The sequence below is a fragment of the Canis lupus genome, chromosome 8 (genome assembly GCF_048164855.1).
Source record: "Canis lupus baileyi chromosome 8, mCanLup2.hap1, whole genome shotgun sequence".
NCBI lineage: Eukaryota > Metazoa > Chordata > Mammalia > Carnivora > Canidae > Canis > Canis lupus.
In genome coordinates this window covers 43,463,191-43,489,450 of record NC_132845.1, presented here as the reverse complement: position 1 = coordinate 43,489,450, position 26,260 = coordinate 43,463,191, and the positions used below count along the sequence as shown (strand labels likewise).

The 26,260-nt window shown below is 44.9% G+C and overlaps 1 protein-coding gene across 35 annotated transcripts in view; it reads right to left on the bottom strand.

Annotated features, from left to right (window-relative positions):
• Window positions 1–19,671: 19,671 nt before the first annotated feature.
• Window positions 19,672–26,260, bottom strand: part of RBFOX1 (RNA binding fox-1 homolog 1) — a 2,033,710-nt gene continuing 2,027,121 nt past the window's right edge. For 19 of the 35 annotated variants that reach the window (XM_072835692.1, XM_072835693.1, XM_072835688.1 and 16 more), the window contains 2 exons: window positions 23,995–24,070; window positions 23,370–23,624 (listed from right to left, as the gene is read on the bottom strand). In XM_072835692.1, coding sequence (XP_072691793.1) covers window positions 23,477–23,624; window positions 23,995–24,070 — 224 coding nt within the window. In that variant the 3' untranslated portion in view covers window positions 23,370–23,476. Of the gene's footprint in view, window positions 22,450–23,369; window positions 23,625–23,994; window positions 24,071–26,260 lie in introns of those variants that run through there. The other 16 variants (XM_072835698.1, XM_072835699.1, XM_072835690.1 and 13 more) reach the window with 3 other exon arrangements.

Below are 26,260 nucleotides of genomic sequence, written 5' to 3'. Positions count from 1 at the left end.
TGAATAATTTACCTCTATGCTCGCAAAAGGATTTTAAAAAAGAAGAAGAACATACATATGGCATGTCATCCTTTCCCCATAGTACCATCTTCCTTTATTTCAGAGTGTGATTTCTCCAGAAGTGAAGCAGTCTTGGATGTAGTGAATTTAAACACTTTGGCATTGGACTGGGTCCTGATTTAAAGTTTTATTTTTAATATTAAAAAGATGAGTGCTACTTCTATATCCCAGAGAAGCAATGAGTAAACAAATAAAAAATTCATTAGAGACAGGCTGCTATCTCTGAGATGAAAGTTTGATGTTAGCACTCGGCTTTCAAAAAGCCTAAAACCCAGTCAGTGGGTCATTAGCTCAGCAGGCAGCCAAACTAAAAAAAAAAAAAAAAAAAAAAGTGATTTCGGGATGGGCCATGTTTGTGGTCTTCATTTCTTCAAGGTTTCAAAAAATGAGCTTAGCGCTTTCCCAGATTTGGGGGGGGGGATACTTAACAGCTACAGTCATGGTTATGTTGAGAAAATTAAATTTCAACTATGCTTTGGAGTCTTTACTTGCAGTGTTTCCTTCCCCAATTCCACTAGCACAGACTTAGAAGATAAAAAGTTTGGGAAGGGAATGAAGGAGTCTAGAATCACTGGATTCGCAGCTAGGATGGAGTTTTCATTTTAATAATGCCATCAGCCCCAGGACTATAATTCAAGGCCATGGACTAAAATGTGTGTACCCCTGTAGGCTGCTGTTGTTGTTATTTTTCCTATTTGGGCAACGTTTCACTCCGGCTCAGTGGAGGGGCATCTCTCCTCTAATGTCTTAAGGATGGAAATCCTATGAGGACACTAACTCAAACCTGGCCAATCAGACAGCTCTGTCCCTCCTGAGCACAATGATTGGTCCAAGGAGGACCAATCAGAATCCTTCCCTGGCTTTCACTCTCTCTTTGCTCCCCGGGTCCCTGTGAGAAAGAACACCTGACTTTCGCTGGGTTTTCTAAGCAGAAGCAATGGGATTGAGGCCGCCAGATGGCAATTATACCAGCAAATGGAGAGAGCCAATTTAAAGCACGAAAAACTATAAAAGGGCTAAATATAATGCGCAACAGAGCTGAGACGTGAAGAAAGAGAGAGTTCTAACAATATTGCGCATTGGTAGATGAGGCATGCCTGAACGTGGGGCTCAGTAAATCCTTCCTCCTCACATTGGGTGTTGCCTTCGTTGAACCCATTTGAGTTGGGTGTTAGTGACCACCACAGAAAGAATCTGCACTCATCTAACACTGTATGGAAAGCCCTTCCCCAAAGTAGTCTGCATCTGGGATAAAAGACTGACCACGGGAGGCAGACCATGCTTCACCTTCTCCTTGTTAGAGAGGTAGCTTCTCCAACTTTTGGGTTCTCTTGGAGATGAGGAAGTACCTTTTGCCATAGGGCTCATAGGGCAGTAAAAAAGAGGCTAGACTTTGGAATCTGTTACACCTGAGTTGGAGTCCTGGGATTTTTTTTTTTTTTTTTTTTTTGCTAACTGCTTGGGCTGGTTGCTTCACCTTCTGGAGCTCCAGCCTTCTGGTTCGGAAGATGAGAATGAGAGCACACTACTTCACCTAGTATGGCGGCCAATGGCCTCCTAGATCAAATTGCTTAAAACCCCTGGGGATGAAGTGCAGGAATGGAGAGTTTGCAGAAACATCCCACATGTGCCTTTGTGTTAGACAACCTCTTGAGTCGATGAGATCTAAGGCAGTAGCTCTTGAAGTTAGAGCTGCACGCAAATCACCCGGGCTCCACACTAGCTAGGATCCCAAAGATCTATAGAGGGACTCAGAGATCTGCCTTGTTAACAGACTTTCCAGGTGATTCTGATGCAGGCAGACCGTGGACCACATATTGGGAAAAAAAATGCCTTAAGCTCTCTTTCGTCTTTGATGTGGTAAGAATCTGCTGGGTAAGGTATTGAGTGGGCAATATTGATCAGAGGGGATTTTCATTTGAGCAGCAGAAAGTCTAAGGTTAGTTTTTATAAGTAGTAGAATTAAGTGAGGGGAAAGTACATGGGTCAGCAGGATATCGTCCAGATGAATATAAGGAGATGGTAAAATGGGGGCAATTGGAGACCACAGGTGTGGGGGAGGCCAAGAGCACAGGGTGATGATGCCAGGGTTGGGGTGCCATGTAGGCTGCATGCACTTTCCTCTAGCAGATGCGACTCCCCCTCATGGATGTTACAAGGGAAAAGTGAAATGAAAACCCCTTAGAAATGGGGAAAATCCCTGAGGACCAGTCTAGGGAGGAGTTTGGGAGAACTTTGGGGAAAATATGGAGATCGTGAAAACAAAAACTGGATTATGAGTAAAAGCACCAACCCGGGCATTTATTGACTTCAGTAGAGATCATTGTACATCAACCAAATGTTCCACGTCTACCCTGTGGCACTTGTTACCATGGCCACCCAGAAGGAATTTAGAAGTGGGACATGGTTGGACTCATCCTGCTGCTGGGCTGTGCAGGTTGGCTGAGGAGTGTAGTAATTATAGCTGTCTCCTGAGCTGGCTCTTCCTGTCTGAGTTTATCACCTGAAGCAAAGTTTGTGGAATTGGAAGCCAAGACATTTTATGACTCTCCTCCATATCCTTTGGAGATGGAAGGGGTTCCTCAGTGGCTTCACTCAATTTTACATGTCCAGCATGGTTTTATAATGAAACTGCTTAATTCATTGAGAAAAAAGGAGGGTAGCATGCCTGGGGATCCTCAAAATGTTGATGATCCTACATTGATGGGGACAATCCCAGCTCTTAGGGATGGTGGCAGGCAGCTTTACATGTGCCCCCCAACCATGATGCTTGCTTTCTGCTATTTAGGGGTTCTGCTGTTATCCCCTCTACTTGAGGGTGGCCCAGACTTCCTTCTAAGAACAGAATATGTCAGAAGTGGTGGGATGTCTGTTCTGAAACTAGGTTATAAAATACTGTGGTTTCCACCTTGCTGGAACTCCTCGCTGGGTTCTTAACCCACAAAACTGTGAGCTAAAGTTTGTTATTTAAGCTGCTGAGTTTTGGGGTAATTTTCTGTGTGCCAATAGATAACTAGATCTAGGAGCTTATATTTATTTGTCTCTAAAGCTCAGGGACCCATTAGGAAAATTCTGGAAACATAATACCAATTATAGTTCAATGTGGCCTCGGGGGCTCTTCCAAGACTTTCCTGTGTAAAGGGGACCCAGCTTCTAACGTGGCTCCACAAACCTCTAGTGGTGCTACAAACCTTCTCTCATTTCTCTGAGTCTTGATTTTCTTATCCAGAAAATAGACATATGCTAAGAAATCAGAATTATTGATAAAATGGTTCTTTGCACAGAGAGGGTGATGCTTTTTATATTGTTGATATAAGTAAGCATATATTTACAAGGCATAGTGAAAGGATGGTCCCCAAGAAAGTCACCCCCTGGTGAACATGTTCTGGATAATCTCCTCCCCTTGAGAGTGAGAGGAGCCTGTGACTATGATATCACTCCCCTAAATAAATTTCTTATCAGTTGACTTTGGATTAATCCAATGGGGGATGGTCTTGGGTGGGTCTGACCTAATCAGAGGAACACTTGAATGGAAGTGAAGAGGTTCAAGAGGTGCACCTTTCCTTCCATGGAAGGCAAGCATCCATGTTGTGAACTTCCTATGGGGTCATGTGATGGAAGGGAACCACAGGTGGCTTTTCCAGTCTGAGGGCCTTCACTAACCAACAGCTGGCAAGAGCAGAGGGACCTCCGTGCTGCCCCCACAAGGAGCTAAGCTCCGCTAACGCCTTGGTGAGCCTGGAAGATGGCCTCAAGCCTCGGATGACACTCAGCCCTGGCACCTTGATCTCAGCAAGGCAGATCCTGAGCAGAAGACCCACCTCACTCCTACCCAGACCTCTGACCTATGATAATTGTGAGATAATAAACACCTGCTTGAGGTGGCTGAAGAGGTAGGAACTCATGTCTCAGTGATAGGAATTCACACTCAAGGGTGGGAGGGGCTTTTTCACACTGTTCCACTGCGACCACACTTCACATACTCCTGTGGCATCCCCAGGGCTCAGCACTGTCTGGGGCAGCGTGGGGCTGTTGCAGGAGTGAAGGATTAGTGAAAGATCAGAGAGAGGGGCTCCTCTCCCCGGGGGTGAGGTGGGGGTGAGTCCCACGGGGGAGCACTCTGCTGAGCTGCTACTCCTAAATCATCTTCCCATAGGCCCTCCTGGTTTGTGGTCCACCTCCTTTGGGGCTTAAGAGTTTGCTAACTGGGCCAGTGCAGTTCTCCAAAGACAAACTTCCCCCAAAGTAGGTGTCGGATTATTTCTCCAGACTCTGAGCATCGGTGGTGAGATAATCATTGAATGGCTGGCTTCCTCAGAGGATAGCTGTCAGTAGAGGTGGGATGGCTGGGGTAAGCTGGTGAGGCCTCAGCATCATCCACGAGATCAGAGGGACTTACTGGGATCTCACCCCAGGAGCCTCACCTTACCGTGAGATTTGAGCTAAGGTCTGTCAACGGTGTGAGGCTGTGCTGTCCAATGTGTGTGGCCACTGGGGGTGGGGGTGGAATGGGGGGGAGAAGCATGTGGGTTCTCCCTGTGACATGCTGGGAGTGTGAAATTTGCAACAGGTTCAGCAGGCTGAGTATGGAGAAGACAATGCACAACAGCTCCTTAATATATTGGCAGATGGGACGCATGTGGGGATGATAGCCCTTTTATATACTCAGTTAAATAAAACATTAAAATTAGATTCATCTATCTCTTTTTACTTTTTTGACATGGTTGCTAGAGAATGTAAAATTTCATATTACACTGTGGATTGTATTTCTAGTGGGCAGAGCTCGTGAAACTATGAGGGAATCTATACCAGAGAAAGCAAGGCTAAGAATAAAAATAAAACTTGAATTAAAAAAACCCTAAAATATAATAAGCCCCCCCTAGGGGATCCCTGGGTGGCTCAGCAGTTTAGCACCTGCCTTCAGCCCAGGGCGTGATCCTGGGGTCCCGGGATCGAGTCCTTTGTTGGGCTCCCTGCATGGAGCCTGCTTCTCCTTCTGCCTGTGTCTCTACCTCTCTCTCTCTCTGTGTCTCTCATGAATAAATAAATAAAATTAAAAAAAAATCAGCCCCCCTATACAGATCATGAGATGAGAAGTGAGTCATGTATTTGTGACACACCCAAATCTGTAATGTTAAAGGATCAGTGGGGAGAGCTTTCCACCCTCACTTGCTTTCCTTCCTTCCTTCCTTCCTTCCTTCCTTCCTTCCTTCCTTCCTTCCTTCCTTCCTCGTTCTCTCTCTTTCTTTTGTACTTTCTAGGTAGGATGGTTTTTGGTGACCACACATCTACAAAGTGACTTTCTTTGGTGCTTCACTCTCCTAGCCAATAGGACTCGAATATCAGTCTACTAAACCTGCCCCAGACCTGAGGTCTCTCAGCCCAAAGCCCAGTTGAGTTCTTGACTGGCTGTCTGTCGGCAAGTGACACTTTAGGAAAATTGGAGGTGGCTGTCCTATCTTTTTGTTGTCGTTTTCCATAAAGATGTTTTATTTATTTATTTATTATTGAAGTATAATTAATGTACAGTTTTATATCAGTTTCAGGTGTACAATATCATGATTCAACAATTCTGTACCTTTCTCAGTGCTCCTCATTAAGTGTACCCTTAGTCTCCTTTTGTCTATTTTGCCCTCCCCCCACCGCCCCTCTGGCAACCACCCATTAGTTCTCTGTATGTTAGGATCTGTTCTTTTGTTTGTCTCTTTTTTCTTTGTTCATTTGTTTTGTTTCTTAAATCCCACATATGAGTGAAATCATATGGTATTTGTCTTTCTCTGATTTATTTTACTTGGCATTATACCCTCTAGATTTAGCATTGTTGCAAATGGCAAGGTCTCCTTCTTCATGGCTGGGGATGTATATCCCTGTGGATGGACACCTGGGCTGCTTCTGTACCTTGGCTGTTGTAAATAATGCTGCAATAAACATGGGGGCGCATTTGTCTTTTTGATTTAGTGTTTCTGTATTCTTTGGGTATTGGAATTACTGGATCACAGGGTAGTTCTATTTTTAATTTTTTGAGGGACCTCCATACTGTTTTCCATGGTGGCTACACCAGTTTGCATTCCCATGAACGGTGCACCAGGGTTCCTTTTTCTTTGCATCCTCGACAACACTCATTTCTTGTGTTGATTTTAGCCATTCCTACAGGTGTGAGGTGATCCCTCATTATGGTGTTGATTTGCATTTCCCCTGATGTTAAGTGATATTGAGCATCTTTTCATACATCTGTTGGCCACTTTTGTGTCTTCTTTTGAAAAATGTGTATTTGGGTCCTCTGCCCATTTTTAATGGCATTATTTGTGTGTGTGTGTGTGTGTGTGTGTGTGCGTGCGCGTGTGTATCCAGTCGTATAAGTTCTTTATCTATTTTGGATATTAACCCCTTATCAGATATGGCAGCTGCTGTCCTCTTAAGAAGGCAGCTTCTCCTCTTTGGGTGACTCTTCCCAGGAGAGCATGTGGTTCTAGTGCTGCCACACCTTCCAGCTACTCAAGGGAAGAATTCTGTGAAATCTCTCAATTCTCAAATTGTTGGAGGCTCACCTCTACCTTGTAGCAACCTCTACAGACCCAACAGTAGACTCTCAGAGAACAGATTTTGTTCCAAAAGCTACCAGGAGGCAAGTTCCAGCCTACATCGTCTTGGACTCGGTCACAGCATCCTGGTTTAAGATGCTGGGAAGACAGCACTGACATTCGTGGTACTCATGTCAGGGCTTCAGTGGTCACGCTGGGGTACTGAGGAGAATGGCTGTAGCCTACTAGAATGCCTATGGGATGAGATGTGACCTCTTACGGCAGAGCTAAAGGCTGTTGCTGCAAGATGCCTTTACTGATTCTGTACCCCCAATTCCAATGCCAGCACAGCTCTTTATGGACAGGGGTGGACACAGCGTTCTTCTGCTGGCCCAGAATCAATCTGGTGGTAGGGGACTCAGAGAGTTACTGGCATTTTGGAATTTATCCATCTTGTCTCAGTCCGGGTTGGGTCAGAATCTTACCTATATTCTATGGCATGAGGGATCTCCATGGACTACCTTAATGTATCACACCCCTACGTATGTGTGTGGGACAGAGGGTGGGACTTGGTACCTATACATGTTTGTGATTTGGATGGTTGGTCTGTTGTGGCATTAATTTGTTTTATTGGTTCACAAAGGAGCAAGGAGAGAAGAAGGGTAATATTTATGGCACATCTTCCATGTTCAGAGCAGTTTGGGTGCATTTTCTGACCACTTTACCACAACCACCCTTCAAGGGGATGATATTTGCCTCTATTTGACTAAGAGGGAAGTGGGGGCTGGGCCGTACAGTGGTAAAGTGTCTGGCCCAGAACCAAGTGGTGGAGCTGAGACTCACACGAGGGGCGGAGTGGCTGCCCTCAGGATCACTTGTGCATTGGGGACATGTGTCCAGGGGTCTGCAGAGACCCCTGGGCTGCGTCCCAAAGACCGCAGTGGATCACATGCAGACTACAAAGTACCATGAAGATTTTCAAGAGCAGTTTCCATAGGGGAGCATCGTCTGGCTTTCCTAATTCAACCTCAGTTGGAACTCCCTCCTATCATTAAAAAAATCCAATGTCTCCCTTTCTAACATGGTATTTGAATTTGGTCCCCAAGTGGGAGGTGTGTGACTTTCCCAGAACCAAACTTCTGGCTGCTACACGAACTCACTTAATTCCCACCGCTTCACCCACTTGCAGACTGAGCCCCAGAGAGGCTCAGTTGCCTCCAAGTTTGTACAAGTAGAAGAAGATAGAAGACAGCAGAGATAGGACCCAAACTCAGGTTTATCTAGAAATTTCTTTAAAAGAGGAAAAAGGCCCTTAAGCACTAAATTCTGCTGCTTTCCCACTCCTGCTACTGCCTGTCTAGGTCTTTGATGGCTTAATGAAAATCACCCTTACCTGTTGTCTTCCTATCGTCGGGGATGAGTCATTGTGTTTTGTTGCTAAGTGATGGGAAAGTGATTAAAAAAAAAAAAAAAAGGCCTTCTGTTTTTAATCTGACGTGCAGGATGCAAAGAAAAAAGAAAAAAAAAAAAGGAATTTCTCTATCAGGATGTGGCAACTGACACGGAAAATTTTGTGGGTTTCTGTTTGCTTCTGGCCTCTTCTTCTTGGAGCAGGTGCTCCGCGCCCGCGCAGGCGCATACACCATGTGTCAGATGAGAGGCCAAGAGCAGGGCTTTGCTTTGCAAAACGGGAAATCATGGAAAGAACAATGCATCACCTAGTCACGCAGCTTAGGAAAATAAAAAAGGGAAAAGCAGCAGCGAGCCCTTTATGCTGACAGCCTGTCCAGCTGCGCGCAGTCCGCCGGCGCCGGCATCCCACTCACGGTCCTGAATTTCAATGCCGCCCGCCCGGCCTGGGGTGTTTGGGGGAGATGAAAGGGGAGCCAGCCTGAGCTCTGACCTGCTTTTCGCTCTGGACAACTTCCTGGTGTGCATGCACAAAGTTTGGCTTTCCAGATGTGAGCACGAGGGTTTCCTTTGCTGGCCTGCAGTTCCTGCTGTCTGCTTTTAGGTGGGGTTTATTTCATTTCATTTCATTATTTCATTTCATTTAATTTCATTTAAATTTTTTTTATTTTATTTTTTTAAATAAAATAATTTTTATTGGTGTTCAATTTACCAACATACAGAATAACACCCAGTGCTCATCCCGTCAAGTGCCCCCCTCAGTGCCCGTCACCCACTCACCCCCACCCCCCGCCCTCCTCCCCTTCCACCACCCCTAGTTCGTTTCCCAGAGTTAGCAGTCTTTACGTTCTGTCTCCCTTTCTGATATTTCCCACACATTTCTTCTCCCTTCCCCTATATTCCCTTTCACTATTATTTATATTCCCCAAATGAATGAGAACATACAATGTTTGTCCTTCTCCAATTGACTTACTTCACTCAGCATAATACCCTCCAGTTCCATCCACTTTGAAGCAAATGGTGGGTATTTGTCATTTCTAATGGCTGAGGAATATTCCATTGTATACATAAACCACATCTTCTTTATCCATTCATCTTTCGATGGACACTGAGGCTCCTTCCACAGTTTGGCTATTGTGGACATTGCTGCTAGAAACATCGGGGTGCAGGTGTCCCAGCGTTTCATTGCATCTGAATCTTTGGGGTAAATCCCCAACAGTGCAACTGCTGGGTCGTAGGGCAGGTCTATTTTTAACTCTTTGAGGAACCTCCACACAGTTTTCCAGAGTGGCTGCACCAGTTCACATTCCCACCAACAGTGTAAGAGGGTTCCCTTTTCTCCGCATCCTCTCCAACATTTGTTGTTTCCTGCCTTGTTAATTTTCCCCATTCTCACTGGTGTGAGGTGGTATCTTATTGTGGTTTGGATTTGTATTTCCCTGATGGCAAGTGATGCAGAGCATTTTCTCATGTGCTTGTTGGCCATGTCTATGTCTTCCTCTGTGAGATTTCTCTTCATGTCTTTTGCCCATTTCATGATTGGATTGTTTGTTTCTTTGGTGTTGAGTTTAATAAGTTCTTTATAGATCTTGGAAACGAGCCCTTTATCTGATATGTCATTTGCAAATATTCTCCCATTCTGTAGGTTGTCTTTGAGTTTTGTTGACTGTATCCTTTGCTATGCAAAAGCTTCTTATCTTGATGAAGTCCCAATAGTTCATTTTTGCTTTATTTCTTTTGCCTTCGTGGATGTATCTTGCAAGAAGTTACTGTGGCCAAGTTCAAAAAAGGTGTTGCCTGTGTTCTTCTCTAGGATTTTGATGGAATCTTGTCTCACATTTAGATCTTTCATCCATTTTGAGTTTATCTTTGTGTATGGTACAAGAGAGTGGTCTAGTTTCATTCTTCTGCATGTGGATGTCCAATTTTCCCAGCACCATTTATTGAAGAGACTGTCTTTCTTCCAATGGATAGTCTTTCCTCCTTTATCGAATATTAGTTGGCCATAAAGTTCAGGGTCCACTTCTGGGTTCTCTATTCTGTTCCATTGATCTATGTGTCTGTTTTTGTGCCAGTGCCACACTGTCTTGATGACCACAGCTTTGTAGTACAACCTGAAATCTGGCATTGTGATGCCCCCAGATATGGTTTTCTTTTTTAAAATTCCCCTGGCTATTCGGGGTCTTTTCTGATTCCACACAAATCTTAAAATAATTTGTTCTAACTCTCTGAAGAAAGTCCATGGTATTTTGATAGGGATTGCATTAAACGTGTAAATTGCCCTGGGTAACATTGACATTTTCACAATATTAATTCTGCTGATCCATGAGCATGGAATATTTTTCCATCTCTTTGTGTCTTCCTCAATTTCTTTCAGAAGTGTTCTATAGTTTTTAGGGTATAGATCCTTTATCTCTTTGGTGAGGTTTATTCCTAGGTACCTTATGCTTTTGGGTGCAATTGTAAATGGGATTGACTCCTTAATTTCTCTTTCTTCAGTCTCATTGTTAGTGTATAGGAATGCCACTGATTTCTGGGCATTGATTTTGTATCCTGCCACACTACCAAATTGCTGTATGAGTTCTAGCAATCTTGGGGTGGAGGCTTTTGGGTTTTCTATGTAGAGTATCATGTCATCGGCGAAGAGGGAGAGTTTGACTTCTTCTTTGCCATTTTGAATGCCTTTAATGTCTTTTTGTTGTCTGATTGCTGAGGCTAGGACTTCCAATACTATGTTGAATAGCAGTGGTGAGAGTGGACATCCCTGTCTTGTTCCTGATATTAGGGGAAAGGCTCCCAGTGCTTCCCCATTGAGAATGATATTTGCTGTGGGCTTTTCGTAGATGGCTTTTAAGATGTCGAGGAAAGTTCCCTCTATCCCTACACTCTGAAGAGTTTTGATCAGGAATGGATGCTGTATTTTGTCAAATGCTTTCTCTGCATCTAATTAGAGGATCATATTGTTCTTGGTTTTTCTCTTGCTGATATGATGAATCACATTGATTGTTTTACGAGTGTTGAACCAGCCTTGTGTCCCGGGGATAAATCCTACTTGGTCGTGGTGAATAATTTTCTTAATGTGCTGTTGGATCCTATTGGCCAGTATCTTGTTGAGAATTTTTGCATCCATGTTCATCAGGGATATTGGTTTGTAATTCTCCTTTTTGGTGGGGTCTTTGTCTGGTTTTGGAATTAAGGTGATGCTGGCCTCATAGAACGAATTTGGAAGTACTCCATCTCTTTCTATCTTTCCAAACAGCTTTAGTAGAATTGGTATGATTTCTTCTTTAAACGTTTGATAGAATTCCCCTGGGAAGCCATCTGGCCCTGTACTCTTGTGTCTTGGGAGGTTTTTGATGACTGCTTCAATTTCTTCCCTGGTTATTGGCCTGTTCAGGTTTTCTATTTCTTCCTGTTCCAGTTTTGGTAGTTTGTGGCTTCCAGGAATGCGTCCATTTCTTCTAGATTGCCTAATTTATTGGCGTATAGCTGTTCATAATATGTTTTTAAAATCGTTTGTATTTCCTTGGTGTTGGTAGTGATCTCTCCTTTCTCATTCATGATTTTATTAATTTGAGTCTCCTCTCTCTTCTTTGTAATAAGGCTGGCTAATGGTTTATCTATCTTATTAATTCTTTCAAAGAACCAACTCCTGGTTCTGTTGATCTGTTTCACAGTTCTTCTGGTCTCTATTTTGTTGAGTTCTGCTTGAATCTTTATTAACTCTCTTCTTCTGCTGGGTGTAGGATCTATTTGCTGTTTTTTCTCTAGCTCCTTTATGTGTAAGGTTAGCTTTTGTATTTGAGTTCTTTCCAGTTTTTGAATGGATGCTTGTATTACGATGTATTTCCCCCTTAGGACTGCTTTTGCTGCATCCCAAAGATTTTGAACGGTTGTATCTTCATTCTCATTAGTTTCCATGAATCTTTTTAATTCTTCCTTAATTTCCTGGTTGACCCTTTCATCTTTTGGCAGGATGGTCCTTAACCTCCACGTGTTTGAGGTCCTTCCAAACTTCTTGTTGTGATTTAGTTCTAATTTCAAGGCATTATGGTCTGAGAATATGCAGGGGATGATCCCAATCTTTTGGTATCGGTTCAGACCCGATTTGTGACCCAGTATGTGGTCTATTCTGGAGAAAGTTCCATGTGCACTTGAGAAGAATGTGTATTCAGTTGAGTTTGGATGTAAAGTTCTGTAGATATCTGTGAAATCCATCTGGTCCAGTGTATCATTTAAAGATCTCGTTTCTTTGGAGATGTTGTGCTTAGAAGACCTATCGAGGGTAGAAAGAGCTAGATTGAAGTCACCAAGTATAAGTGTATTATTATCTAAGTATTTCTTTACTTTGGTTATTAATTGGTTTAAATATTTGGCAGCTCCCACATTCAGGGCATATATATTGAGGATTGTTAAGTCCTCTTGTTGGATAGATCCTTTAAGTATGAGATAGTGTCCCTCTTCATCTCTCACTACAGTCTTCGGGGTAAATTTTAGTTTATCTGATATAAGGATGGCTACCCCTGCTTTCTTTTGAGGACCATTCGAATGGTAAATGGTTCTCCAACCTTTTATTTTCAGGTTGTAGGTGTGCTTCTGTCTAAAATGAGTCTCTTGTAGACAGCAAATAGATGGGTCCTGCTTTTTTATCCAGTCTGATACCCTGCGCCTTTTGATGGGGTCATTAAGCCCGTTCACGTTCAGAGTTACTATTGACAGATATGAGTTTAGTGTCATCATGATATCTATTCAGTCCTTGTTTTTGTGGATTGTTGCACTGAACTTCTTCTTAAAGGGGAATTTGAAGAATCCCCCTTAAAATTTCTTGCAGAGCTGGTTTGGAGGTCACATATTCTTTCAGTGCCTGCCTGTCTTGGAAGCTCTTTATCTCTCCTTCCATTTTGAATGAGAGCCTTGCTGGATAAAGTATTCTTGGTTGCATGTTCTTCTCATTTAGGACCCTGAATATATCCTGCCAGCCCTTTCTGGCCTGCCAGGTCTCTGTGGAGAGGTCTGCTGTTACCCTAATACTCCTCCCCATAAAAGTCAGGGATTTCTTGTCTCTTGCTGCTTTAAGGATCTTCTCTTTGTCTTTGGAATTTGCAAGCTTCACTATTAAATGTCGAGGTGTTGAACGGTTTTTATTGATTTTAGGGCGGGATCTCTCTATTTCCTGGATCTGAATGCCTGTTTAGCTTCCCAGATTAGGAAAGTTTTCACCTAGGATTTGTTCAAATACATATTCTGGCCCTCTGTCTTTCGGCGCCCTCGGGAACCCCAATTAAACATAGGTTTTTCTTCCTCAGGCCGTCGTTTATTTCCCTTAATCTGTCTTCATGGTCTTTTAATTGTCTGTCTCTTTTTTCCTCAGTTTCCCTCTTTGCGGTCAACTTGTCTTCTATGTCACTCACCAGTTCTTCCACCTCGTTAACCCTCATCGTTAGGACTTCTAGTTTGGATTGCATCTCATTCAATTGATTTTTAATTTCTGCCTGATTGGATCTAAATTCTGCAGTCATGAAGTCTCAAGTCCTTTATGCTTTTTTCTAGAGCCACCAGTAGCTGTATAATAGTGCTTCTGAATTGGCTTTCTGACATTGAATTGTAATCCAGATTTTGTAACTCTGTGGGAGAGAGGACTGTTTCTGATTCTTTCTTTTGAGGTGAGGTTTTCCTTCTAGTCATTTTGCTCAGTGCAGAGTGGCCAAAAACAAGTTGTATTGGGAAAAGGAGAAAAAGAGAGAGAGAGAAGGAAAGAAAAGAGAAAAAGAAAAAAGAAAAAAGGAAGAAAAAAAGGAAAAAAGAGAAGAAAAAGAGAAAGAAAAAGAAAGAAAGGTGAAAAGAAAGGGTGGGGGGAAGCAATCAGAAATCAAAAAGAAGAAGAAAAAAAAAAAAAAAAACCCGGGGGAGTATCTTCTGATTCTGTATACTTTAAGTCCCTTGACTTCCCCTGGACCTTGTCCGTCTAGCTGGTCTTCTGGGGGAAGGGCCTGTTGTGCTGATTTTCAGGTGTTAGCACTTGGGGGAGCTGCTCTGCCCCTGCCTGGTGCAGGGCTCAGTGGGGGTTGTTTACCCCGTGAGGCCCCGGGAGCAACAGCCCTAGTGGCGGCCGCAGCTCTGGAAACCTGGATTCAGCTCCCACAGTAACTCCAGAGCTCTCGTCTGCAGGGCCTGGAGGCTCCGGGGCGGGGCCCTGATCTGCTCAGCTCGGGGCAGGAGCGTCCTTGCGGTCCTGGGCCCTCCGGCCTCTGCCTGTCCCGGGGGGAGGCCGGATCCCGGGCTGTGTCCTGGCGCCCAGTGCTCCCGGGCCTGCACTGTTGGATTCGCGCTCCCGCCCCGCAGCCCCCTCCGCGGAGCCGCCGCCCGAGCCCCCCGAGCTGCTCCGGGTCCCGCCGTGTGCGCTGCAGCCCTTAGGGAGCTCGGCGCACTCTCCCGGGGCGCAGGTGTCTGTTACTGTCCCAGGGAGCCCGAGGGCATCACCCCCCCGGGGTCCTGCTCCAACTCCCTGCGAGCCCCTTTCTGCCCGGGAAGGTCGGTGCAGCTCCTGCTTCTCCGGGACGGGGCTCTCCTGTCCTGGGGACACTTGCCCCGGCCTCAGCCCGGCTCCTCGCGGGGCCCCTCCCCCTTGGAGGCCTTTGTTTCTTTATTTCTTTTCCCTGTCTTCCTACCTTGGTAGAAGCGTGAACTCTTCTCACTGTAGCATTCCAGCTGTTCTCTCTTTAAATCTCAGGCCTAATTCGTAATTTTCAGGGTAATTTGAAGGTTATCTAGGTATTTTGGTGGGGACAGGTGATGTGGGGACCCTACTCTTCTGCCATCTTGCCCCTCCTCCCTCATTTCAATTTTTTAATTTTATTTTTGCAACCTTGTCTTGTGAGGTTTGCTGAAGTCTGCATGCTGGGGCGCTGCCGGTTTGCACTGCGCCCCTCGCACCCATCACCTGCCAGTGGCGCCACCGTCACCCTACTTCTTGGGTCTCCGCACCCGTTTGCCCCCCACAACCCTTGTTTCTCCTCCTCTTCGGGCGCCTGGGCACTTCTGCAGCTCCCGTGCCCTTGGCCACCAGCCGCTTGCACAGAGGGGAGAGTTTGGGCACAACCACAGGCACAGGCCGGGTTTCGTGAGGAGGGACAGTGCCAGGGTGGGCGCAGTCTCCAAGGTGGCCCCGGGCCCTCCTGAGGTAACCCCCCCCCCCCCCCCCCCCCCCCCCCGCCCAGGAGCTGGCCAGGTGGTGGTTCAGCCGGGTCTTTGAGGGCAGCGTGCACATAGTAAGGACATGGGGTTTGGTTCATAGCTGCAGCCCGTGTAGGGCAGCGGTGCCACCGGGTGGGTCGAGGGCTGGTTAGCTGTGGGGAGGGGGATCGGAGCCCCCAGAGCCGCACACCCCAGCGAGCGTCCAGGCCTGCTCAGCTGTCTGCTTCCTTGCAGGTGGGCCTGGCTGATGGCAGGAGCTGCCAGCTGGTTAGTGAGGATCGGGCAAGGAACACATCGGGGGGCAGTAGTACTAGGGCCCCTGTCCTCTGTGGCCTCCTCTGTCACTGTCTAAGCCCTTTGCAAGAATTAGCGTATGTACTTATGGTCCACTAATGTGTTTATGATAGTGACGCTAATACCTAAAAGTGCATGATGTAACTCTGGAAAACTGTGTGGAGGGTCTTCAAAGAGTTAGAAATAGATCTGCCCTATGACCCAGCAATTGCACTGCTGGGGATTTACCCAAAAGCTACAGATGCAGTGAAACACGGGGACACCTGCACCCCAATGTTCACTGCAGCAATGTCCACAATAGCCAAACTGTGGAAGGAGCTGCGACGTCCTTCGACAGATGATGGTTAGAGGAGATGCAGTCTATATACATGATGGGATATTCTTCAGCCATTAGAAACGACAAATATCCACCATGTGCTTCGACATGGATGGAACTGGAGGGTATTATGCTGAGGGAAGTAAGTCAATCAGAGAAGGACAATCATTATATGGATTCACTCATACGGGGAATATAAAAAATAGTGAAAGGGATTATAGGGGAAAGGAGAGAAAATGCGTGAAAATATCAGTGAGGGTGACAAAACATGAGAGACACCTAACTCTAGGAAATGAACAAGGGGTAGTGGAAGGGAAGGTGGGCAGGGGGGTTGGGGTGACTGGGTGACAGGCACTGAGGGGGGGCATTTGATGGGATGAGCACTGGGTGTTATGCTATATGTTGGCAAATTGAACTCCAATAAAAAAAATAAAAAAAAATAAACGCATAATATATTAAAAAGCATTTGTAAGCATGTGTGCATGCAGTGAGTTGACATGTATATACGGTCGTGTAGATCTGTATGTATAATCACGTTAGGTGACTAGATAAGGCATGAATATATATATATAATTATGTGAGTTTATAAAATATAAATGGATGTGTAGTTGTACGGATAGCTAGAGATAGGATTTATTATTAAAATGGGAAAACACTATATGCCAGGCAAAGTGCTTTTCATGTTTCAAACTCAGCTCACTCTTCCAGGACCATCTCAAAGTGGGTACTGTTGTCACCGCATGTTCTAGAAGAGGTGACCGAATGCCTCACATAGATAGGTCTGTAGAGACAGTGATGTGTGTGCGAGTGTGGAGGCGAGCTTTCGTAGAGTGCTGCCGGCCTCGACCTAGATGTTAGCTGGTCTCGCAGTTGGCTTCCTTCTTAATTCCTTTAGGAAATGGCACCGTATTAAAAGAATCCTTGGTGTTTTCATAACAAATCACCCGGAAAATGTTTCCCCCTTGAGATAACTGGTGAATTCCCTCGGGGGTCCCCGCAGCCTTGGAGCCCAAACCCCCCCAGGCAGAGGCACACCGTTGAGGTCACCCACCCACCGGTTTCCAGGAGGGTGAGGAGGACACAGGGCGTAGGGCCAGCCTGCGTTCTCATCGGGCGCCTTCCCAAGTGCCCGGGGGCAGTGGCTGTGGTTCACCCAGGCCTACATCGTCAGGGCCGCAACAGCAGCGGGAGGCCCTGCTGTCACCCACGATGAAGGGCCTCTGCTTTGGGATGTGAGAGAAACTTGGCCCTTGGCCCAGTTTCAAGCATCGTGTTGAATCCTGAGCAACTGCGCAATGAGAATTCCATATCCTTCCAAAAAGCCTGCATGTAGAGAATTGACATACAAATCCCACAAGTATACAATATAGAGTTGTGCACACCTGTGCGTGTGCACATGTGCACACAAAAGCCCTGGTCTTCTGGAGTTTTCCAACAAAAATGACTATTTTATATCCTCCCTCATGAGAATATTGTTTTCAGTCCTAGCTGTTGACTTTGTTGGTGAAAAGCTCATCACAGAGAAAGGTGGGGACTATGCATTGATATGTAGGTACGTGCTGTGGATATGCGTGCACTTGTACACGCATGCACAGGGACGGGCTCTTTTGACAGTAAAAGGGTCAGATCTGTGGGGACAATCCAACAAGAACACAATCAGGAGGTTGGCTGAAAGCTGACACCTCCCCACACAATAGCAGGTCTCACCTTCGGAGAGCACTGAGAGCACCTGGGGTCCCAGAATGTGCTTTTTCAACAAGCTCATCAGGTGTTTCTGCGGGGGCATGGGTACGCACAATCGCGTGTGCATGCATGCATGTGTGCAAAGGCAGTGAAGTGCTCCCCGGAGCTCTGTTCACATAAGAATGGCTCCTTCCCAGGAAGTAGACACAGCCTTCAGATGCCATCATAAATAATCCAGGAGGCCGGGGTGTTGAGTGAGACATTGGGATGGAGATCGTGGTCGAAGCTCACTGAATCACATCTGTGATGTTTTATTTTTATTTATTATTATTTTTTAATTTTTGTTTTTTACCGTGGAGGAGGTCCTACTTTTTAATTCAAATACTGTTTTAACGAAAAAAAATATAGTTGGGATCAGGCTGTGACTACCTCCCAGGCATCATCCACACAAAACTAACGGCCTCTATGTACTCACAAAGCATGCGCATCCCACACGGGCTTCCTTTGGGCCTGTTTGCCTACGTTCTCCCACATGCAGGTGGAGGAAGGAGCAGGTGTCAAGCATCCACTGGGCAAGTCTTTTAACAAACCTTTTCACTTCTGCGATCGTTTACATTTTCTTCATATTTTATGTAAAATGTATATGCTTATCTTCATTTTGGAGAAGACCCTGGCTTCGGAGGTTTTAATGTATCCTACTGCTTTTGTTGTCTAGACTTCCATCCCTGTATTTGGACAGGGCAGGGGCTCTAAGCATTACAGGGGATAATTATCGCCCTGCTCGCCATGTGTCAGCGTAAACTAGTTAATTAATTTTTACAATGAACATAGCCTTCCGTGTTTTGTAAAGAGGGAACCAGAAGCCCAGGCGTGATATCACCACCACCACTACCACCACCGTCGTCACTAATGGAGCAGAGTTTTTGGAAGAGAGCACAGGCTTTGGGATCAGACACAACTTTCTGTGGAGCCTGCTTCCAGTAGTCACTAGACATGACTTTGGGCAAATCATAGGACCTATTGAGCCTTCTTGTCTCCATTTACAATATGCTATCTTTCAGGAGTTGACACTGGGCAATCAATGCTGATGTGGAGCTGCAGAGTCTGAAACATGAGGAATTTGGAGAAAAGAGATCACTGGATATACTTGAAATGGCGTAATTAATGCTACGAAGACAGCCCACATTGTGGGGAGAGGATTGGAGAACGAAAATCGGCTTTTGGCATGTAGGGTAAGATTTCTCATTTTTTAAAGTTGAAAGCTAAAAGCCTTCCACAGGCCAGGAGGGAATACCTCTGCCCCTCCTGTTAGGAGGCCCCTTCTGGAAGGCCGAACTTGCCGCTTGCTTGGTGTGGGACTTTACATCACCGGAGCTTACAGTCCTGCCAAGTAGACTATCGTATTCATTCTACACAACAGTTTCAAGAGGTGAGTGTTATCATGATCCCAAATTGTGGAAGAGGACACTGGAGCACAGAGCTTTGGTTTAAATTGCCCTGGAATGTAGCGAGCAAGTCATCAGATGGGGCTTCAAACCTGGAACTGCTTCTAGGCCTCACGTTTTGTTAGTCTTTATATGTGTTACCAACCTGATGGGGTTTGGTAAGATCATTAAATGAGATAGGATTAAGATATTATTAAGATACCCAATGGGGTCAATGATTCAAGCTTATGGCAACATTAAAGAATTCAATGGAATCAGGCACACGAGAGCCTGGGCAGGATCCTCGGCGCAGGTGCGCACGCTGGAAATGGACACTCCAGCCCTTGAGCTCATGTTTACCTTCTTCACCCAAGCCCCCCGGCCCCAACCCCAAAACTGTGTGAAGGACTTGCACACGTGTTTTGTCTGAAATGCAGTTTTTGCTGTTTTTGTTTTCAACCAAAGACTGACATTTGTGTACTGGGGGAATAGGTTGCCTGAGTTCTGTTTCCTTCCTAAACAAGGCTGGGCACTTTTCCTGGACTTCTTTGGGAAGATGAATATGGAGCTCCACCCAGTGCTCCTGCAGGAGGCAGGTGGGTGTGCGGGAGGTGGGGGCACGAGCAGCCTCCCCAGCTCACCCGGACCAGGGCCCCTCGCCCCTGCTCCCCACCCACTGCGGGACCCAGGGTGGCCACGCGTGTGCACGCGGACTCTCCATCCCGGGGAACGCACGGAAGCAAAAGGACTCAGGACACCGACTCGCACGTACCTTTTCAGACTAAGCTTTTATTTTTTTGATATTACAAACCAGTTTTTCTTTATTCACAAACCACTGTAAGTGATATAAACACTAATTTCTAAAGACAGATATACACATTTTCTGGGTTTGCAGATTGCGTGATGTGTGTGTTAAGAAGTCACTATATGCCACACATGATATTAATCTTTTTTTTCCATAATTCATAATAGCAATAGTTATTTAGATAAATGAAAACATTCCAAATAAATACTGTTTAAAAAAATCCAAAATGTTTGTTTACATCTCTGACATACATTTTAAAATGACTTATTGGCATCTTGGCGGAGTGCCCAGACAAAAGGTTTTGCAACATCATGTGGCACTCACTTGCTCTAAATGATTTTATTAAAACTACATACAGTCATGGGGGAAAGTACAGCTCATTGATGAAAATCAAAACTGCAAATTAATTTTACTTTAACCAACACAGTAAGAATTCTATGTTTGTGATTCCAATACAATGCAAATTCTGGATTTTTGACATCGGAGGCAATGGGGAGACAGCATTGGATTCTCCCCAAGGCTCCTGTCCCTTCTACCTTTCTTCCCCCGGGGGCAGGATGCCGAGCATTGTGATCAAGTGTTTTGTTTTTTGTTTTGTTTCGTTTTGTTTTGTTTTTTACAAACATCAACCGGGCACCCAGTGTCCTAGCACTGTTCTCCAGGTGGGGGAATGAGAATGTCTCCGTGATGCTATAAAACACCCCCTGGCCCCTCCCTCGCCCACCCCAGTCAACCTGCCAAAAAGAACATTTGACATGCTTCTGGCTGCTAAGCATTTCCCCCTCCCCCTTCTCTCCTCCTCTCCAGATAACGAGAATCTGTCTTAGATATCGAAGCTACAGAAACTTTGTTTTCAAATCTTGTGAAACTTTATTGATGGTTTAATATCCAACCGATCTTACTGCATGCACATAGGATGACAAGAGAAAGCTGGATCACAAACACTTTTTTTTTTTTTAAGTTTTGTTTGGTTTTGTTTTTTTAAAGCAGAGTTGTTACAGCGGATTGGCGGGTTCACAGCGGTGAGCTGAGAATTTACTGGAGTGCGGGCGGTAGGGCTCCGCACTGCACAAACACACGGAAGATTGACCTATGGCAGAACTACGGGAGGCGGCTGGCCGCTGTTTTGTTTTTTATTTCAATACAAAAACAGGAAGACCCGTGACAGATACCCCAACTTAGGTTAACTTGTAAACAGGACAACATGGAAAGAGTTCAAACAGAAGAAGTACAGACAAACTGCAATTTTTCGGCTGTGTCGCTCTGGCCCTGCTGCCGAAGTGGGGGACGTAGTTCTTCGGGGATGAAGAGGGTGGAACCTACTGTTTTTTTGTTTTGTTTTGTTTTTCTGCTTCCTTCTGACAAGTGTCCTGGGCCTCGGAGACAGAACTAAAGATACTGGTTTGAGAGAATCCTTGGGGACGAGGAAGAGGAGGAGGGCAGGCTCTCACAGGCGGAAAAATTGCAGATTGCTCACACAACACAGTCATGTTTCAAAAATTACCAAGCTGATGAAAATACCATGATTATCTCTACTCAATGATTGCAATACTTGTAAAATGCTTCTATAAATCCGAATATGATTATCATGTAATTCCATAAAAATTATACATCTGTCTCTAACAGTTGTTCTACTAGGCTAAAACTAAAGCTTCATAGACTGTTTCTAGAACTTAACAACTCCACTGCACAGATGTAAATTTTATACATTTTTTTTTAACTGGTACAAAGAATTTAAGTTTTTATTACTTTCTTTTTTTGGAAAAAAAGAAAAAAATAGAAACAGTGCTTTTTATCACCTTTTTATTAATGTTATTTTTTTCCCTCCCATAATATAAAAGTCAGCAATGATATCAATAATTTATTATACTGGAAGAAATATAAAAAGAATGCTTGTTGATGGCCTAACTAGCAGTTTTTGCCTAAATAACTAGCGGCTGGTTAAGAAGCTGAATACTGCCAGGTGGAATGGTTTTAAAGGGTGGGTTTGCACAGCTTCATTCAACTTGGATGCACAAAGTGCTTCGAGAAGCACCCCCTTAACAACATAACCTTTGGCTTGAACTCAATGAGTAACTTAGAACCGCTGATATATGATTGTTGGTGCAGTGGGTCGTTTGGATTCATCAGTTACTAGTTTATGTTTCCTTTTAGCCCAAATCCCGGTCCCCATCCCCTAAGACCCTCCCACCCCTTCCCCGCTCGTAAAATAAAATAATGCAGATGCAGAAAAAAATGACTATTGTAGTCACTTACACTCTTCCCAGACAGCTGATAACCCCAGTAGCTTAAGATTCAGCATATATAATTCATTTACATGATATAGCACTCTGGATATGGCCCTAAACCAGTTTTTATTCATAGCTAGCGTCTCTCTATTTCAACCACAAAAACTCCTACAGCCAGCAACCAAACTACGGAACCTTCAGAAATTAAAGACCCACAATATTAAAATACACAGAACAAAATATCTGAGGTATAAGATAAAAAATGTAATTTTTTTCCTCTTTTTTAATTTTTAGAGCTGCTAAAATGATGTACTACTGCATGTATTGCAATACCCAGGCCTCGGAAAGCTTCCTCTCTCCCCACATTGGAAGGTTTTAATGGTTTTGTCATTTAGTATGGAGCAAAACGGTTGTATCCCCCTCGGTATATACTAGCCTGCAATGAAGAAAGAACGAGACCCACATCATCAGCATGGCTCCTAGTCTTGGCATCAGTCAAGGGTGCAAAAGCATTCTGAAACAAAGCAATTTGAGGGGTGTGTTTTTTACATTTTCCTTTTGCAACACGTGGATCATCAAAAAAGACTAATGTGAAAAATAGACACTCAAAAGCAACCGAAATGGAGGCACCCCCTACCCATCCCAGGTCATTCTCAGAGAACTAACGACAGGGCCAATCCTGACCTCCCCCAACAGCTCTTTCTAGAGAAAGTCCCTGTGAGCCCAAATTCCGCCGGCCAGTCCTGCTAGAAAGAAGGACTCTGACACAGGCCGGGCAATGGAAGGGTTGGCCCTGTCTTGTTTTGTTTGCTTGTTGGATTCATTAATGCGACATTCCAATGGGAAAAGCTCAGTCTACACTCAAGAGGCCGAACATAGACGGCTGATTGGATGCAGCGATTCAACTCTCCTTTCCAACACATTCCTCAAGTGGGCTAGGTGTTGAGGCAGAGTTGCTGAATGCAAAATCAGGATGAAAATTTAAATCAACTGCTCACTTGACTTGCCTCAACACCCTGGCTGGAATTTGCTCTTGAGAGGGGAGTTTACAGATGGATTGCTTGATGTAATTGAGCTTGTGCAAAATAATATGTTTCCAAATCATGGCTGAATTTCTATGACCAAGCTCCAGTGACTTGTCTGGCCATGGCTTTAGATGGTTATGAGGTGGCACTTAACTATTTCTTTGTTCTAAAAGTATTGGCGATTCAAATGAATGCCTATGGGAATTTATTTTTAGGATAAGGACTGATATTCTTGATCCCAAGCAGAAAACTGCATGCCAAAAGCTTTGTAATGATTGCATACGCTCTCACGTGATGGGCACGTCTTACTGTACTCAAGAGTTTTAGTGCATAGAAGGTTGAACAAGGTACAGGCAAATTCACCCCACCCTCACCTCCCATTTTTGCCCTCCCCCCCACCCTTCCCAAAACAAAAACCCAGACACCCCCCCAAAAAACAAAAGACAACTCCTGAACCCAGCTGATTCCTTCTAATTCCTTATGTACTAGGCACACACACAAAGTGTGCCCCTCTCTCTATTTTCTTTCCTGGGCGACTATGACTTTAAACATGAATTGTAATAGGGGAGGAGAGGCAGTCAGATTCTCAGCTGCCTGACAGCAGAGGCCTGGAAGTGTGCAGCTTAGCTCCTCTGAAGTCTGTGCTGGGGCTGGAACCTTGGGGCTATGTGAATGAGCAGCAAGGGAGGGAAAAAAAAAAGAAAAAAAAAAGTTCTGCATTGACACTGCATTCTGTTAGTGATGGATTTAATTATCAAAATGACTAATTATTCCATTAAGGTAAGTGCTCTGCTAGGTGAGACTTGCAAAATTAGAAATATAATAACTTACATGCACTACATTGCCAAGAAATTAAGACATTTATCAAGTTTACTGGGAGGATTAATGTGGCATTTTAGCTGCTGTTAGCACAAGAGACAAATTCAATTAAGGGAAAGTGAGAGGACGTCAACCGTCAACCCATACTAAGGTCCCAGCTGGGGGAAGGGAAGGGAAGCAGGAAAAAGTGAGGAAGAGGAGGGATTGGTACTCACCATGGCACCAACGCTGTAGGTGGGGGCTGGAGCAAGTGTGTGGTGGTAGGGGTCGGCAGCATAAACTCGTCCGTAACTGAAAGGAAAACACGGGTGAAGATTAATCCATAATATGCAATTACAAAGTCATAATAACAACCATAAAATACAAAAATACCAAGACAGTGTGGAGGGGCCCTATTCATCTTCAGAGATTAGGAACACGTTCCCATCTGCCACACGAGAGAGATCCAACTGCGGCCAACACATTCTTTTGCTCATTTAACATTTGCTGGTGAGATAATACACATTGAGGTAGACAGAAGAAACACCTGGAAAGAGTGGTTTCAAGAAGCCCAGGACTCACGAAGGACATGTTATTCTCAAGAGAGACTCTCTTTTCTCCTAATTTAGCTGTTACCAATCAAGTGAGACAAGGTGGATCACAAAGGGTGGTGTGGTTCAGTCTGTGCAGTTAGGGTCCAACATCTCGGAAGAGGAAATAACAGATGTGCTTGAACAGGAGGCTCCTGGAAGGGTTTGTACAGCCTTCCCCCTGCACCCTCTCACCCAAGAATTAGTTTGATTTGATTCTGATCCTATCACCCCAGAACTTCTAACCATCAGTGGTCAAGTTCTGAGAAGGGACACTTTTCAAATAATATTTCTTGATGCTGAGATCTCATCTTTGAGTTTCTCTATGCTTCTCTCCCCTCCTCTTCCTTCGACCGCGCTGCCTCCCAGTACAGGCTTTGGAACAGAAATGAAGAAGAGATGGATGCCTACTGAGTGTCTGGAAGTGACCACAGCAACACATCAGAAATTACAGGGCAGAGAGTTTATTTTGCTCAAGATCACAGAGCCAAACAGAGAGCTGATCCTTGAATCTCTCAGGGTGACCCGTGTGCCCCTTCCATGCCATCTAACACCCTTCCTCAAATGACCTGCCAGATACCTTTGTGGAGACAGTATGGACATTGGTTCTTTGGTAATAATCAAAGCTGAGGTGCAGGTTGAACCGGGTTAGGTTCCCCAGAAGAGTCTGAGATGGAGATTGTTACACACATGCTTTGTTGGAAGGAGCACTTTCAAAAAGAGGACAGAGAGGCAAGTAGGTTGGAGAATGAGAGAAAAAGAGAAGCAGGGATAGGCTCTGAGCTGGAGTCTCGCTACGTGGAGTCTACGTGACCTTGTGAGCTGCACCCCAAAGTTAATCCCGCCTGGAGAAGAGTACATTGGGTTTTTAATACTCACGTAAGTTCAGCATCAGCTGTGGGCTTCCCTAAGGAGGGAGGACAATTTCTGAGTTAAAATGACCCTCTTTGGCAGTGGGTAGTTCTCTGAAGGAGGGAGCAGCTAGGCGCCATTAGCAACCAACACTCACAGCAGCTGGGGGATGCGTGTACCGGCCACTGCATGCGATATATGTCCATTATCAATGGCTTGTGACTCTTGGACTTTGCTTTAGGGAACGAAGGAACTAGGCAGGAAGAAATGGTTTGTCTGTACTAGCTCACCTCCCATCTCTTAAGGTCTCACTCGCGTGTATTTGTATTCCTTCCCTTTCCCGGCTTTCCCCCACCTTCTTCCAATCTTCTTTTTCAGAATGTACTGGATGGGTCTCACTTGGTTGCTCATACTGTGGAGTCTGGGACAGTGGGAAGAAGCTTGGGTGCAAGTTCTTTAAATCTTAGGGTCTGAGTTAGACCCCAAATAGAAATTTTTGATGATGCCAAGCTGTCACTGGACGTGCCCTACTCCTAAACTCTCCTTGTGTGTTTCAAAGGGCACTGAGCTCAGATAACTGAGATGAGGCTTTCCGCTTCAACACACAGTTCTCCTGATCCTCCACAGCCGGGACAGGAGTGGATGTTTCTTTTCTGAGGTGACCCTCTCAGGGTCACCTGTGAACAGTCAACCTTGACTTTTCATTCTTTGGAGCATCCTTGATTGATTTGTCTCAATCAGACAGCCCTCAGTCAACAATGCTCCCTCTCGCTGGAAGAAGAATGGATGTAAGTCCAAGACAGAGACGTATGTTTGGATGTATGTCCAAACAAGATGAAGGATGACGTTTTTGAAGAATTCTTATATTCACAGATGTCACCCAAGTTGGGCCACTGCCCACATAACTAGAAGTAGATGTGAATTAGGGGTAAAAGGACATGATATATGACTTTGGTGCTGACTTTCATTTTGTGAGAAAATAGTCTGTCATTGGTCTAGAGAAAAAAGAAACCACTAATAGAATTATTTTAATGCACTTTCACCCACCAAAGCTGGTCTT